At 53.6% G+C, this 16,597-nt stretch overlaps 1 protein-coding gene across 6 annotated transcripts in view; it reads right to left on the bottom strand.

The window, feature by feature from the left end:
- Window positions 1-14,180, bottom strand: part of TBX4 (T-box transcription factor 4) — a 31,575-nt gene extending 17,395 nt beyond the window's left edge. For 3 of the 6 annotated variants that reach the window (XM_032320737.1, XM_032320738.1, XM_032320742.1), the window contains exons 1-3: window positions 13,818-13,938; window positions 9,162-9,368; window positions 8,274-8,368 (exon numbers count right to left, since the gene is read on the bottom strand). In XM_032320737.1, coding sequence (XP_032176628.1) covers window positions 8,274-8,368; window positions 9,162-9,368; window positions 13,818-13,925 — 410 coding nt within the window. In that variant the 5' untranslated portion in view covers window positions 13,926-13,938. The other 3 variants (XM_032320741.1, XM_032320740.1, XM_032320739.1) reach the window with 3 other exon arrangements.
- Window positions 14,181-16,597: the final 2,417 nt, after the last annotated feature.

Genomic DNA, 16,597 nt, shown 5'->3' with positions numbered 1-16,597 from the left:
ACAGAAGGCCCTATATCAGAACTGCAAGCTGGGTAAGACCCTTCCCTCTCTGGCCTCAGCTTCCCCCTACACAAGGGAAGGCCTGCACCAGATGCTCTGAGCCCCCCGAGCTGTGTCTAGGAAGAGGGCTTACCTGGCTTCCCCAATGCAACACAATTCCCTACTATTTAGTTCTCCTGGCTGTGAGACCTAAGGCATAGGAACCCTCAGGGTCACAAGAGAAGATTTCAACACCAACCTAGCTGCTTAATTTCGCTTCTGTCCTTTGCCATCCATACACAACTAAAGTTCTGGGCTGCCATTACGGGGGCCAGATCAAAAGACCTCAAAGTCAGGGCGCCTGGGTGGCTCAGTGGGTTAAAGCCTCTGTCTTCAGCTCGGGTCATGATCCCAGGGTCCTGGGATCGAGCCCTGTATCGGGCTCTCTGCTCAGTGGGGAGCCTGTTTCCTCCTCTCTCTCTCTCTCTCTCTCTGCCTGCCTCTCTGCGTACTTGTGATCTCTCTCTCTTTGTGTCAAATAAATAAATAAAATCTTAAAAAAAAAAAAAAAAGACCTCAAAGTCACTGTCAGCTGCTTCTGTAATCAGTGGAGTGTCTCCTCTGGGCCTTGTCTAGGTGGAAACCCTCAGGCCTCAAACCAATTCATGGGAAAACAGGAGAGCGCTGCTAGGTCTTTGGATTCCTTTGGAGTGTTTAGAAAAAGTGTTTAATTGTGTGAAGACCTTGCCCGGGCCTATGCACACTAACCGGGGACCAGGGAAAGTCAGTTCAGGAGTCTCATGGAGAAAAGCACAGATTCTAGAACCACTGTGCCAATGAGCCCCACCACTGGCAAGTTGTGAGGTGTTGAGCAACTTGCTTGGATCTCTCTGTGCCTTGGATTTCCTTATCTCTAAAATGGGGATATTAGCACCTATCTCATAGGCTGGTGTGTGGATTCACGGAGTCCATCTGTGACTCCTACCCCTGGCCCTCACTGCACTCCTCCCTCCACAAACCGGCGGACGACCGACCTCTGCGAAAATGGCCTCACTTAAAAAATAGGATGTTTTCCAGTTTCCATAGCCCTTGCTAAGCCTGGGACCCTCAGTCTCAGTGACTATTCTAGAGAAGGGCTTCCCCAGACCCCCATTCACACACATGAACAACAGCATGTACACAAACCTACAAGGGCACCGCTCTGCCCCCTGGTCACTAGGCCCCTGATACTGGATCTCCCCAGAGGGGCAGACAGAGCTTCCTCACAATCCTCCTCCAACCCTTTCTTAGCTGATCTCCCACAAAAGTGTTTCCCCAAGAGAGAGGCCGATCCAAACCTAACTGAAGATGCTTAAGGTGTCAGGAAGCAAATCCCCTGAGCTGGGACCCTGCCCAACCAGTCCCCTCAAGGAAAGCCATCAAGTGGTCCTCTGCCTCCTCACTAAGCTGAGAGTCTGTAAGGGGAACCTCAAGAGAAGCTGCCCTAGACACCTCAAAACAGATGACTGGAGCCCCTCATTTTGTCAACAGGGGTTTCAGCTCACCTGGACAGGACAGGGCTTCCAGAAGGGGTCAAGGCCTCCATAAACTGGCAGACCTACAGCAAGCCCCGGCCAAGACCCTGAGGTAGGAGGTTCAGTTCTACCCCTGGCTCAGCCCCAGCCTGCTCACCCTCTTTCTTGTGGGAGGAAAGGCCTGTGGGAGCACTGCAGTGGGCCAGGGACACGGGAGGTGTTTGGCCCTGTGTATGCACGAGCGCATGTACTTGAGTACACAGTGGAGTGCGCATGTGTGCATGTGTGCGTGCCTGGAGGGAGGAGGGAAGTTCTAGCAGCAAGTCTAGGGACTTATAAACCGTGTGGAAGAATTTGTCTCAGATGTCAATTGAAAGCATTTTCAAATGTCCACCCCACCCCCTCTCCAGGAACAGGGGAAGTGAGAGGGCTCAGGAACCCAGTCCTGCCTCCTGCTTACCAGTCCCTGCCTGGCCTGGGGGCACAGCTGCAGCCTGCACCACCCTCTTCCCCAGCTCAGCCTCTTCCCTGATAGGCCTAAAGCTGAAGTGTGGAGGGCAGCAGCTGCCTCCCCTCCCCTCCTCCCTGGGGGAAGGCCAAGAATCCTGTCCCCTCCAGGCCACCATTTTGTAACTGTTACAGAAACTGCCACAAAATGGGACAGCCCTGGCTGTGCTTGGGCTGACCTGGCACCAGTGCCCTGCACTTAGCCTTAGCCTGTTTCTCCTGTAAATCACTCCAGGTGGCAATGGCAGAGGACAGATATGACGGCCCCCACCCCCTCCCGGCTCAGGCCAGTACCTACCAAGGGGGCCGGGCGAAAATGGCTCCTTGCTACTGGAATAGTCTCCCAAACCTAGACTGAGAGGAGGGTGAAGGACCCCGCCTCTCCCCTTCTCCTACTCCCTACTGCCCTTCATCTCATGGCTCAGGAGGCCAGGCTGACATTGGCTAAATGCTTTTTAGAAGGCCTATAAGCAGCCTTGGCCCAGCTCCTCCAGGCACTGAGCTGGGGTCCTGTGATTTGGCTTCTCCCAGAAGCTGACCATGGACCAGATAGATTCCTAACGGAAAACACCCTCAGGGAGGTTTTGCCAAGACTTGGGCAGGGAAGGAAGGTATTCCCCAGCCTCTGCCTACCAATTCCCCTCTTCTTAGGGCAGGAGCCCCTGTGGCAGGGGATATCTGGTCTGAGAGAGGGGTTCAAAAGTCTACTGCTCCAGGCTGAACTATCGAGGCTCAGTAAGTTCCCACTGCTTTCACCGGAACAAGCATCTCCCCATCTGTCAGGGTCCAGTTTGGTGACTGCTTCTGAGAACACAGGCCTTGGGGACCCTGGGCACTATCATTTCGCCACCTGCGCGGCTCCAGTAGAATGAAGGGCGCAGCCGGGCGGGGAAAAGGCTGCGTATGCGGTCCACGCAGCCTGCAAACCTCTCCTCCGGGCCAGAGGGGGCTCAAGCTGGATCCTAGAGGCCCAGCGAGGGAGCGTTCACCAGGTGGGCATGGCTCCGGCCACCGACAGCAGGATGGGTCTGGGAGCTGTGGCATCCTCGGGACTCCCCGTCCACTGTGAGGGCCCTCTCTACTGAAATCTATGAAAGGATGGGGCGCGATGTAAGTTGTTTCTGTGATTTAGGACATAAATGTAGCTGAAAACCACCCCGGGTGGGGGGGGGGATGAATACCTCAGCGGGTCGGGGAGGGAGGGCCGGGAGGAGAGGGAAGGACTCGGAGCCGCCTGGCTCGCACTGTGCCCCGCCGCCCGCGCTGGCCGGGAATCGCTGGCTCGCCGGTCCCAGACACCCCGCGGCAACCCGCCCCCCCAGTCCCGCGCCGTCCAGCCCTCTCCCCTACCCCCTCCCTGTGCCCGGCGGGCCTCTCGTCCGCGCCCCTGGCGACCCCTCGGGGCTCCGGGCCCCGCAGGCAGAGCTGCGCTCCGGGCGCACGCGGAAACGGCTCCGCCGGGGAATAAACAAGCCGCCCGCCCGCCGCCCGGGAGGAGATGAAAGCCGGGGGTTTCTCCTCTGATCATGAAACAGGCTCTGAAAGGGTGCGGGCTGGAGCCTTTATCTACTTCGTACTCGGAAATGGTTTTAGAATGAACTGCTAAGATAAGCTTCCTTGGACGTTTCTCGGCGTGGGAGGCTTGCGGGGCGCGGGGCAAGGGATTCGGGGCATTGTGATTTTGGCAACAACCCCTCAACTGCTCGCTGGCTGCTGAGAGGGGACGTGCAAGGTCAGCTGGGCTCCCAGACCCGCGGGGGCTCCCGGCTCCCCGGCTCCCCGGCCAAAGCCGTAGCCAAATTTCTGGCCTTGACCTGTGAGCCCCCCACCCACGGGGGGGGGCGGTGCAGGGAGTAAACTAGGAGACCAGCCAGATTCTCTCCACCTAGCCAGGCCACCAAACCCCAAACCCAACGGCACCCGACTTTCTCTGAGAGCCCGGAAACCCCAGGAGCAGCCAAGTGTGCCTTCCCTTAAACATAGGCACAAAACCAAATCGAAGGGGTGAGAAGTCGGGAGAGGGGCTGTGAGGGGGGCGGGGAGTGGTGGGGGGTTGGGAAGGCACGCAAGAGGATTCGCTTCTGTTTCTTTATTTGGGTGGTGCTTTGATGGGGGTATTCATTTTGTGTAAGTCTTTAGAGCTGTACAATTAAGGTTCGTTCATTTCTATGCAGAAATTTTCCACTTCAATAAAATGGGCATTGAAAATTATATCCCTGTATACGGATACTGTATATATCCCTATGTATATATTGATATATAACAGAATATATCAGCAGCAGAGCCCAGAGTCTGAAAGGAACCAGTTACAGGCAAAAGACGGGGTTCCACAGAAAACCCCACCCTTCTTTCTATCCTTAGTGTCTGGGAATCTTGAGAGAGATTTCTGGGAAGAGCTTAAGGCCCATCAACCAAGGTTCAGTTTGCTGGAGGAGGGGGGCCTGTGTTGCTGGTACGGCCTATACTGAGACCAAACTTTCTAGAGCAAAATTATTTCTGAGAGCATGGCAAAGCTTCATAATTTTTTCCCACTTTATACACACACACACACACACACACACACAGAGTTTTCTAATTCACTCAATGCATTTTTAAGAAATATTTTCCCTGAGGTGGGAGGCAGGAGTGAGGGTGTGTGGAATGGATGCTGTTTTGGGAGATCAGTTGCTTCTCAGATTTTTTTTTTTTTAAAGACACTTCCTTCTGATAGACTTTTGCTTTCAGAAAATACTTTAGAAAGAGATCAAAGGACTCTCTCCCCAACCCACTTTCCCAGTGTCTTCAACCCTTACTTGTCTTATCACCCACGCCACTGGGCTCTGACGCTCTGTATACAGAGCGAGGGCAATTGGCTTTGAAGCCCCGGATTAAGCTGGGCCAAATCCTTGCCTCAGAATAACAAACAATACAGGTTCAACAGGAGTTCTCATCGGTAGTTCATTTTTCAAACGCAAATTCACTGTCACTAACACAAGCAACATTGAACTCAGCAGGCTATGAAGGCTGATAGTGGAGATTTATCTGGTGGCAAAACCATGACCTAGGAGGAGAGCAGTCAAACGGTTAGGAAATTTTCATTTTTGGGACGTTTATATTTAAATTTTTTGTGGAGCTCACTTTTATCTATGTTTGGGAGAAAATGCAGTTTCTCACATGTATCAAGCTTGGCAGGCTATGTGAAGGAGGTAGAGAGAGGAGGGGTCTGCTCTCTGCAGCAAACGGCTTAAAACTTGTGAGTGCAGGAGGCTGAGAGGGACCGAAACTGGCTGGGAGCATTCTGGCCCCATTTTACACCTGACATCATGGGTTTCTGAGCATTCAGAAATTGATGTCTCCCTATGTGATTGGCATTTTATTCCCCAGATCAAATGGTTTGAGAATCCAAACCACTATCGGATGAAGGGGGTGATTCTCTCCTTGGCCTGCAGACCTTCAAGGGCTTAAGGCAAGAGGCTTGTGACCCAAAGACAAACTAGCTTGAGAATATTCTGGTTCCCCTTCTCCAGGGCCTGCCTCTCCCTCAACCAGATAGCAATGACCATGCCCCTAACCAGCCAGGGTCCCTACGGTAGAGCAACAACCCCGCATGGAATGGCCTTGTAAATAAGCAGTAAGGGGAATTTCTCAAAGTTGGCATGTTGTTCTGGGGGTGGGGTGTTGTTCTGGGGGTGAGGTGTTGTTCTGGGGGTGGGGTGTCACCCACTTGACTTGTGCAGACCCGGCAACTGCCTAATCTTGCTTCTGTCTGTAAGAGCCAAGTACCTTCTCTTCTCTGGGGTAAGGTTCATGTTCCCTCGGTTTTCCTCCAGCTCGAGCAGTCTAGGAATCTGTGATTCAAGGTACAGGAGAAGAGTCTAGGCCCTTTACTAAGAAATGCAGGTGTCCCAGGAAGGGTGCTGGTAGAGATATGAAGAAGAGAACTGGGAGTCCACAGGGTAGCCCAAACAAAGCCAGGTGCCTCCCAAGGCTGCCCAGTCAGGGGAGGCAGGAGGAGGGATCATGGGGGGGGGGGGTAGAGCCCTGATTTTGGTCTCTGAGGTCAGCGAGCAGCTATGCAGGAGGAAAGAGGGTCTGTGAGAACCATGGGGAGGGGCAACGAGACTAGTGACTTTCTTAAGGACTAGACCTGTTGCACAAATAACGTTCCGCCAGAGAAATGAAAGAGTGTGATGAAACCGTAGTTGGCCAACTTCATCGCAGTCACTTAAAAATTATCATCATTCCCTGAGGTCCATCTCTTAAGATCAGGCACAAACGTCTACCTGACATTGGTCACCTATGGAAGTGTGTGTGTGTGTGTGTGTGTGTGTGTGTGTGTCTGTCTGTCTGTCTGTTGCAGGGAGGGAAGGAGGAGGACCCATACAGATGCAGGAAACCCCACTAAGGAGAATCACAAATGCCTTTTGTTTTAAATAGCAGAAGCCAGCCTTGCCCCCAAGAACATGCTGGCCATTTATTTTCAAAAGACAAGGTTATTTCTGCTGCCTAAAAAGGAAATTCTGGAAAATTCTCTTTCTTCTTTCCTTCCCTCAACTCTAGCAGTCGTAAGAAATAAATTCCCCCTCTTCACACCTGTAATCCACTCAACAATTGACCATACATAGCTCACAGGACCCCTGGTTTGAGTCTCATAGTAACCAAGAAAGGAAGGATGGCAGGTAAGTCTGCAGTCACCAGCTCTGTTTTACCCAACACCATTGAGCCACAGGAAGCTTAGAGACGTGTCCAAGTGCACTCAGCTAGGAAGAGGCAAGGCTTGTGACACCTGGCTCCCCACTGAACTCAAGGACTATTCCAAGTGGCACCCTCTACTGGGTTCCCCTCATGTGTCCTCCTTCCTCATTGCCCAAATGTAGCAAATTCAGGCTCTGATAGTCCCCTACTTCTTCTCGTGATAGCATCCCCAGGTGCCCTTGCCACCTACTGGGGCAGGTGGCCAAGTGCCCAGACCTTTATCCCCCCCCCCAAAAAAACAAAGGAAACCTTGCATGCCTGCCAGGGAGAGGACATGAGGGGCCACAGCACTCCTACACCACACACTGCAAATCACCAGCTTTTTGTTTCTTTTGAACAGCCCACCGTTCTCTGAGCAGGTCAGCGGAGTTCTTTAAAAAGTAGAAGAAAAATGCGGAGCGGATGCCAGACGTTTCTCTAATTACGATTAATTTTAGCTAGCATTTAGGGCACGCTTACATGTGCCAGGAGCTATGCTACGTGCTTTGCATACAACTGTATGCATGGTTTTTCAGAGAGGCTATGAGGAGAGGGGGATAAGCGAGTGGAGAGACTCTTGCCTGGGGGTTGCACAGATGCCAGCAGCTGCGGTCTGACTCCCCATTCCTGGCTATTGATGCTTCACCACCTTATTCCTTGGAAAACCTAATTACGGGCACACAGCCAGGCAACGGGACATTTTCACACCTACCCTGTCCCCAGGGATCAAAATCAAATGTGAGCAAGTGGGGAGGGGGTAGTTCCTACACCTGAACTCCCCAGCTTCTCTGTCTGCGGGTCAATCCCCCTTCACTGATAACTGCTGGCCAAGCCCTTCCAGCCCCGCTCAAGACTCCCGGCCCCATCCAGTCTCTGGTCTTGCCCCCTCTGCATCTCCCTCCTCTCGCCCTCTCCTCCAGGCTCTCTCCCACAGACACCAGCACATTTTAAAGATGTTTCCACTTTATAAATCATTATTTCTGGCAGCCACCCGAGAGCTGCTCCCTAAACAGCACACACACAGGGCCCAACGGTGCCTTTCCCTTTGCCGAGGGGGTTGCTGGCAAAAGAGGAACAGCAACCCTGAGATGAGAGATCTGGGGTTCATGCTGCCCTGGAAAAGTTACGGAAATAGGATAACACCATCAGGGCCCCTTCCGCTATCTGTTGAGGGTCATCTCCGGGTCCCCAATCAATGCAATCCTGATAAACCAGGCAGGTCCCCAAAAGGAGGAGGACAAAGCAGTCCCCCACAGGGGCCTATAGTGCTTGAAGTGGGACCTCCGACCCCCAGATCCTTATTTGCATTTTATTTGCATAGAGCTGCCCCTCCCATCCTTCCATCCCTCTGGGCTTCTAAAGGAGGAATCCCCTGGGTGAAGTTCTGTGGCCCAGTCACAAACTGTGGTAGGATGCCGCTGGGCTAAGGCCAGAGCGTCCAAGGGGACTCCCATCGCTCCCCTGTCTCCAGCCGGAGATGATTGTTAAGCAAGCTCCTGGGGATCCCCATCGCTCCCACCAGTCATCTTCCAAACCCCAAGTAAACATCCCAGACCTGACCTGCCCGCTTTGGTGATGATCATCTCGGTGCCCGCCTCGTGGAATTTCTTCCAGAGCTCCTTCTCATGCAGGCCAACCTTGATGTTCTCGATGGTCTAGGGGCAAGAAGGAAGGGGACTTATGTTGGCCTGGGATGTGGCTCCATGCGGAGCCCTGAGGACGGAGAACACAGGCCCAAAGAACTATGCAGAGTGCTGCCAGCCCCAGGACTTCTTGCCTGAAGGTTTCGTTTCGTAAAATTATAAGCTACCATTGGTGAATTTTTCAAACTTTAAAAAGTAGCTAAAACCCGCTCCTTTGGAGCTATAGCGGTCTGCAGAGGACACACACTGACTGTGTCAGGGTAGATGACACACTACACAAACATAAACACTCCATGTAGTGGGATGTAGCCACAGGCTTGCGGACAGACACACAGACACAGGAGGGACGCGCGCACCCGCACACCCTATGCAGACCCACGCAGGCCGAGGGCGTGCACAGACGGATTCCTTTCATTGTGATCATCAGGTTATCACTGAGACCCTCTTAGGGACGTCCCCACAGCGGCTCCCGGCTCGCACCCGCCTGGATCCGCTCTTCCCTCCCGGGGCCAGGCTTTCGCCCCCGCCCTCTCGGCGTCGTCTGAGCTGGACACTTGGCCGGGGCTCGCCCGGATGCCAAAAGGGTGCCCTCCGCACCCTGTTCCAGAGGAGCCCCGAGGGCGCGAAGCCGAAGAGGGACAGAAGGCAGAGTGTGAGCCCTACTCCGCGGAGGAGAACACACAGTCCAGGACGCAACCAGATCCTGGGGAAGCGCGTCCTGTCCTCTTTGGGGCGGACTGGCAGACGCAGGCGGCCCTATAGCCAGACGGATGCCCAACCTCTGCCCGACGGCCACAGGCCCTACCTGCTCGGCGGCGGCGGCGGCGGCAGCAGCTGCGGCTTCGGCGCCGGGGCCCGGGGGGCTGCCGAGCGCGGCTCCGCTGAGGCCCGGAGCAGCCAGCGCGGGCTCGGGGGCGTTGGCGGCGTTGGAAGCGCTGGCCTCGCCGAGCGCGGAGCCCGGAGCCCGGAAGGCTTCCTCGCTCTCCGACAGGCCCTTATCCTGCAGCATCTCCTGCGGGCACAGCACACACCGAGTCACATGCCTGGGTCAACACTCGCCAGAGGCCCCGCAGCCCGCTCCAGGCCAGCGGAGGGACTTCGGCCCGGGACGTAAAGGCAGCCCTGGCGCACGTGGACACCGCCCCCTTCTGAACTGGGGGAGGGAGAAAATGCGGAGGGTAGGACCGTGGCCGTCTCCCTCTGGGTTCTGGACCTGGGAGGGTCTGTGTGCGGTTCAAGGTCTGGCTGGTCCTGGGTGTGGGGCTGTGTGATGAGCAGGTCTAGGGGAAGGACCGCCCTCTCGGCATTGCCCCAGCTGCACCCCCAGTCCCTCCCTCCTGCTGGGCTCCAGTGGAGCCTGAGGCCTAGGTCTCTTTTCGCTGTTTCCTAATGACGGTCCAGGCTCACTCTTGGGTCAGGGCAGCCAGGAGACTTCCTGGGTCGGCACCAGAGGACAGCCAGGCCAGGAGGGCAGGGCCCAGGCTCCTGAAGCTCCACACCTGCAGGAAGGGCCTAGGGCTGGGCAGTCGCTCAGGTCCCTGCTCACCCATCTGCCCTCACGCAGTCCCTTAAACACCAGTCAGGAAAAGACTTCCTGAACCATAGACAACCTATGGGTCCCTCCCACAGGCACACACAGCCTCACACGGACACAAGCACCCTCACAGGGCCTTCTAGTCCTTCAAGCAGCCACACTCTCCTAGTGCAGCGTTGATTCAGGCCTTGGCCAGGGGCCTCACAGCCTTCCCCACACATTCACATGCGCTGGTTCACTCTGTCACACTTCAGCTCCAAAGGGCTCTGCTTTGGGGCAAAGGACTGAGACCCTTCCCAGCTAAGGACCAGGCCAGCTGGGTGGGTCCAGGTCACAGGCACAACCTAGTCCTGCTCCCAAGCACAGCCATCCTTCCCCAAGTGTCTAGAACTATTCACCAGGCTGCCCCAAGTGCCTGCTCCCTTCTAGAAGTTGATCCTGGGATATCAGAATGAGAGCCCAGGCTGCAGGTCCTGCCTTTCCTGCCTCCATCATGGATGCACCCCTACATGATCCCTGCTTCTCCTTTCCAACTTCCTGCTCTTTTCCCTTCTTTTGCATCGGGTGGGTCTTTTTTCTGTGTGCATGGCTGCCTCTCTTCCTGTCTTATTTCTGTTCTCTTCTGGGTTTCCCTGAGCATCCCACGGCCCAGGCCTCTGACCATCCTGCCCACTGGCCTCCCCATCCCAGGTCCTAGACATTGGCTCCCAGGGCCTCACAAAATAAACAAGCCAAGTGCAACCGAGGGAGATAAAAAGGGGCCTGGGCAAGTTGGGGCTGGGAAAAGCCCATAAAGATAAAGCTGACAGCCCTCCCAGTCCTCTGGCCACAAGCAGCAGGAAACAAGTCTTGCTAGTCATGGTTAGCACCAGTACCCGCCTTGGGCCACGTGCGGTTCTGAGCCAAGCCTGGGAAACCTGAAGCCCCAGGGCGAAGGGACACAGCTCAACGAGGGGAGTTGCACGCTCCGGCCCAATATACTGGTTCCAACTGTATCCGGGGTCAGTCGGTTGGTCCCCCGCGATCCGCTTGGGCCCGGAGGGCGAGCCGCTTGTTGCAATGCTGTTTTGGCCATTGGGTCCTCTACGGGGTACTTGTCACACCAGAAGCCATACAGGGCCGCTATCTGACTCACTCCCGGTGCTCTCAGTCCTGTGCATGGAGCTCCTCGGCCGCCGCAGGTATCCACTGACACCAGTCCCATGGCTCCGACCACGGTGTTCTCCTTCGCTTCTTCCTTTTCTCTCCGCCCCGGAGACACACGCGGACATCGCGACAGCTGGCCCTCGCCCTGGCTGGAGCTCCCCGCCGATTTCCTTTTCTTCCCTCCCGGCTGGCCCAGAGTGGCCCCCATGGTTCCCCTCGCACCCCCGAGCCCTGGCGCGAAGTGCACAGCCGGGTTCCGCACCAAGCGGAGCCCACGGCCCGCGGCCTCCGCAGCCTCCGCAGCCTCAGCGCTCTCCCCACTCTCCGACTCTTCCGTGGACGCGGCCCGCCAGCTCGGCGCCCTTCCGCTCCGTCTGCCGCTTTCAGCCAACTCGTTTTCTAAGGAGAAGGGCATTTTACTTTTCATTCTAGATTACTGATCATATAATTCTCGCACTGCGGGAATTAACATTTTGTATTATTTTAAATATTTTAATTATTTCTATTATCAGCAGTATTCTGATCAGTTCAATGACATTAAGAATATCCTAGCACATTAAATTATTAGTACTTTTAATTTTTAATACTGTAAAATCAAAGCACTGGTTTGATTTGTTAATTCATCATTATAAAATACGTTGGTGCTTTCCTGTCACTGCTCCATCATTCTAGGGTCTCCTGGTACCTTAGTGATACTGTTACCAATAGTCAGGTAATTAGTATATATCGTATTCCCATAGGTCATTGTAATCTATTGTTATTTTAATTTTTATTCTGTACTCCTAAAATGCTTCCATTGCTGGCTCCTCTGTCTCTGTATTTTGTCACAGTTTCGGTAACTTGTTATCTACCATTACTTGTAATATTATTGTTCTCAATATTGATGTTAATTTTCTTCACATCCTTATAATACTTCTTATTTTGTCATTATTTGTTTTGTTAGAATTGTTCACAATATTCTAGGTATTCTTCATCACATCGTTATAATATCTTGTCATTATTTGTAATTGCGATCTTGATTCGCTGGCTATTTTTCATCAAATCATTACTCCTTGTTACTTTGTCAGCATTGGTGATATTGCTGTAGTTCCTAATACTCTAATTATTTTTCATCACATTGATATGGTTCTTCTTATTACTCTACCATTATTTATAATGTTGTTGAGACTATTAATACCTTGGTAATAAATTGTCATAATATTCCAGCAATTCTTGCTGTTGTCTTTGTTTGTATTAGTATTGCTCTAAAGATTTTGATTAATATTTAGTAATTCATTAGAGTATCTACAATACATTATATGATAGTATTCCATCAGTACTACTAATATTAGTATTTCCCTTAATAGTATTTTCAATTGTTCACCCTTTTCCATGGTTCTGTCATTTGCTACTATTTCCCATACTATTATTATCGATCTTAATACAATGGTTCTTATTACATTGTTCCTATATTTGGAGTTACTTTGTCTATAATCCGTTTACATTTGTGATTACAATTTTCACTTGGTTCTGAAACTGACTACTCTTTTACTCTTGTTTTAAAGTGTGAACACTATCAGTTTTGCCGCTTAGCCCTGTTTCTTTGGTAATTGCTCACATTCTGATAATTCTCGATGATCGATAATTATTCGTATACAATGCTCCTTGCTTTAATTTTGATGAGCCTGTTGCATCAAAGGCTCTGAAGTCCAGGTTTCCGATCGCGCACTCTCACAACGATATCGCCGCAAGTACCCGGGCCCTCTTCTTGGCCTTTCTTATTCTGCAAACACCAGTTTCTAGACCACCGCTCCGCTTGTCACGGCTTAACCTTGTTCCTTTGGAGCCGGCGCTGTCCCTTCTTTGCCTTTGGGTCCCTAGACCCAATCCATCCTGTTATTCAGAGGAGATGAGGGCTCGCGCCCCAAAACGCGGGGAGTCCGGCCGAGGCGGCAGCCTGATCTGAAGCACATCTCGCCACCCTTCTGCAGCCTTGCGGGTCCCTGACGTCCTTCTCCCGGTCCCGTTACTCGCTTCTTTTCCAGTTCATCCTCTTCTGCCCTGCAGCCTAACCCTGGGCTCAGGGTAGCCCCTGTCCCGCACGCCCGGCTCACCCCCATCCCGCCGGAATCACACTCACCCTAACTGCGCTGCCGCATGCGGAGGCGCCTGCGGCCCGAGGTCCACTGCAGGCTCGGGTCCGAGGGGCACGGGACGGCTGGGGCACTGACTTGGGGCCGCTGGGTCAGTGTCCCGCTGCCCGCCGTGCCCTCGGGGCCGGACACATCCCGGCTCTGGAGCGGGCTCTGGAGCGGGCCCTTGATCTCCGACGCTGCACTTTGGGGCCTCAGCTCCCTCCTCCTCCCTCCCTCCCTCCCTCCGGGGCCGCCACCCCCCTGCGCTGACGTCGCCGCTGTCAATCAGTCTGCGCCCGCCGCCCCCCCGGGGAGGGGGGCTCGAGGGTCCCCTGGCTTCACGGGCCCCAGGACGCCGAGCCCTGTGCGGGCCTCGCACTCCCCCACGGCGCGGCTTGGTGCCCTCCCTGCGGCCCTCGGGCCCCGCCGGCCCAGCCGGGCTGGGAGCCCCGCATGGTTTAGATTAGAGGGGGCGGGAAGAGAGACAGCGGCCCGGCCGGGCCCCACTGCTCGCACCAAGACTCGACAACCAGGACGGCACGCCCCGAGCCCCGGCGCTGCCCGCACACTGAGGCGCGGCGCAGCCAGGCCTGGTCGGGCCGGAGCCAACTTGCAGACAGCCGCCCTCAGCCGAGCCCCAGGCCGCGGGCTCGGCGCCCGCACACACCTCCGTCCGAGACCCGCTCCCAGCCGTGCACGCAGCGGCTCGGTAAGCCCACGTCCCGGGGGGGCGGGCGCACAGCGCCTCACAGCCCCGCACTCGTCCACCGACCATGCCCCCAACACATTCTCACACCTACGCGCTGCGGCCCGCGCGCTACTGCTCCCCGGCTCCCCGCGCGGGCGCGACGGCCAGGGCGTGGACCCTCTGCTCACCGGCCCCCGCCCCCGGCTTGTCCCGGCCTGGCGGGCAGCGGGCAGCGGGCGCCGGACCCGGCCTGGCGCGCCTCAGAGTCGGCCGCGGAGGTCACGGGTGAGGGCAGGCCCTTCGTCCGGGCGGGGAGGAGGCCGGGCGGCCGGGCCTGGAGCTGCGGCAGCGGGGAAGTGCTGGGCCGGCTTCTGAATCTGAGCCGAGGCCCGGGCTTCAAGGTGCCAGGGCTTGGCAGAGTCCCTGGGGGAAACTGCGGCGAGGGCCAAGACTCCGCCAGCCGCCTCAAAATCCCAGAAAGCTGAGGAGGAAGTCCAATGCCCGCTCCAGTCTAGGAAGCTTAGACCACTGTGCCGGGAGCTCTCCGGCCTCTGTGCCTCAGAAAGGGAGGCCCCCTCCCTGCCCAGCCTCTGACTCTCCATTCCCTCTGTCTCCACTTACCTCTCCTTCTCTATGTCTGTCTGTACCTTGACACAGGACCCTTCAGGGCCAGGTCCATATGGACCTTAGCCTATGTCCAAGCCTCACAGCCTGTCATATGCCCAGGATACTGAGGCAGGATTAGGTCTGCCCACCAGAGTCCCCTCTCAGTAGGATTCCCAGGTTAGCCTCTTGGTCCTCAGCGTGAGCTGCATCCCTCCCTCCACTCATTTCCAATGAGCCTCTGTTCCTTTCCAGACTTTTACCTCAAAATCGGATTGACGGGAACAAGACGAGGCAATAGCTTCCCTGGATGGATTTGTCCCTATTCTTATGATAGGAAAGGAAAGCCAGGATCAGTGCCTCCCCTACTACCCAGCACTCAAAGGTGGAAGCCTAACACCAACTAGGAAAAGCCAGCTGCTGCTGTCGGGAGCCATTCGCCATCTCCATGATGGGCTAACTGCTCAAGAATCCCTATCATCCTTAGCAGTACCAGATTCTGCTACCCCATCTTCCTTTCCCAGCTTGTCTCATGGAGTCCCAAACCAGGAAGAGGAAGTAAGATCTAAGGGATGGAGAAGTTTAATCCTCCTCCAATCCTGCCTTCTCCTGGAGTGGAGAAAGGAAAGGCCCTGGTGTTTCAGAGATGCCTGGGGAGTCATGTTTCCTGTGTTAGGGAGAATTGGATGACACATCTCAGCTTCTGCTCCCAAGCCCTCCTCCCATGCCCTCCCCAACAGCCTGTAGGGAAATCCCTTGCAAATAAATAGTGTACAGATGAGCCATCCAACGACTGTGTGGAATGGTGAACAGGGAGGGCAGTGAATCACCAGGTACCATGGGAAGACTACATTTAGGCCAGAGTCTGGAAAGAACTGGTTGATAATCATTGGAGGAAGTTCATAATGAGAGCATCTAGAGTTGTTCTTTCCAGAAACTAGAGTGGAGACTTTCTATAAGTGCAAGGCTTTCTGAAGACTCACAGGAGATACTCCAAATCAGCATTAAGTAGTTCATGATGACATGGAGAAATGAGATACAGAAGGGACTGGCAAGACTTTGGTGATGAAAACAACGGGGCAAACCAGCCAGCATGTAAGAGAGAAAGGGAAGGCATGTATACACATTCTCTGTTAGTAGAATGGAATTCTTTGTTTCATTGATTCGAACAGGTACATTTCTTTCCACATTTTGATAGCTCTGAAATGGGGATGCATCTTAGAATCAATGGAAGTTTAATTCATTGCAGTGCTATAGTGTAATAAATATTTTTTCTTCTTAGTGGTACATAAAATAATAGAAAGGTGTAGTATTTGTTGATAAACAGCTGATGGAGAAAAGAAAAAGACAGGCGGTTTTTTTGTTCGCTTTTTCCAAAGTGAATTTGAGTAGCTCTGAGTACAAAAGCTCTCTTCAGCTAGCTAAGTGAATAATTGACCATTTATCATACAAACTTGGGTTGGTTTAGGGGAAAGCCGTCAGGTTTGGTGTCAGGCTCACCTTGGTTTTGAAACCTGGCTCTGAATCCTGGCTCAGCATTTAGCAGCTGTGCGACCTTGGGTAAGTCCCTTAACGCTTAAATAAAATGGATACAATCACTCCAACTTACTAGCTTATTGTGAGGTTTGACTAAGTTAATGCATGTAAATTTCTGGCATGTGGTAGGTAATTAATAGGTTAATTCCCAAATATTTCTAAAATTTATTTTATACCCCCTCTTTTCCAAAAAGGCTTGAGATGGTTTATAACCAAAATAAGCTAATAAAAACACAAGTAAAAAGACAAAATAGGAGTAAGGGAAAAGGAATAAAAATACATGCTATCACCAAGTGTTGACGAAGTCACTATAATTGAGATCAAAATCTGGCTTATCAGCAGCAGGCCAAAATGGTCTTTTTCCATTTCAGAAATGTGGAAACAGTATTTCTTTGGTGAAGTGTAGGGAACAAACTTTCCCTTGGCCCTAACTTTTATTTATTTAATTTTTAAAGATTTATTTATTTATTTGAGAGAGAGAGAAAAGGGAGAGCACAGAGGGAGAGTGAGAGGGAAAAGCAGACTCCCTGCTGAGCAGAGAGCCAAGGCAGGGCTCCATCTTAGGACCCTGAGATTATGACTTGAGCCAAAGGCATTCACTTAAGCGACTGAGCCACCCA

The sequence above is a fragment of the Mustela erminea genome, chromosome 18 (genome assembly GCF_009829155.1).
Source record: "Mustela erminea isolate mMusErm1 chromosome 18, mMusErm1.Pri, whole genome shotgun sequence".
Taxonomy (NCBI): Eukaryota; Metazoa; Chordata; class Mammalia; order Carnivora; family Mustelidae; genus Mustela; species Mustela erminea.
This window is presented reverse-complemented; position numbering and strand designations above follow the sequence as displayed.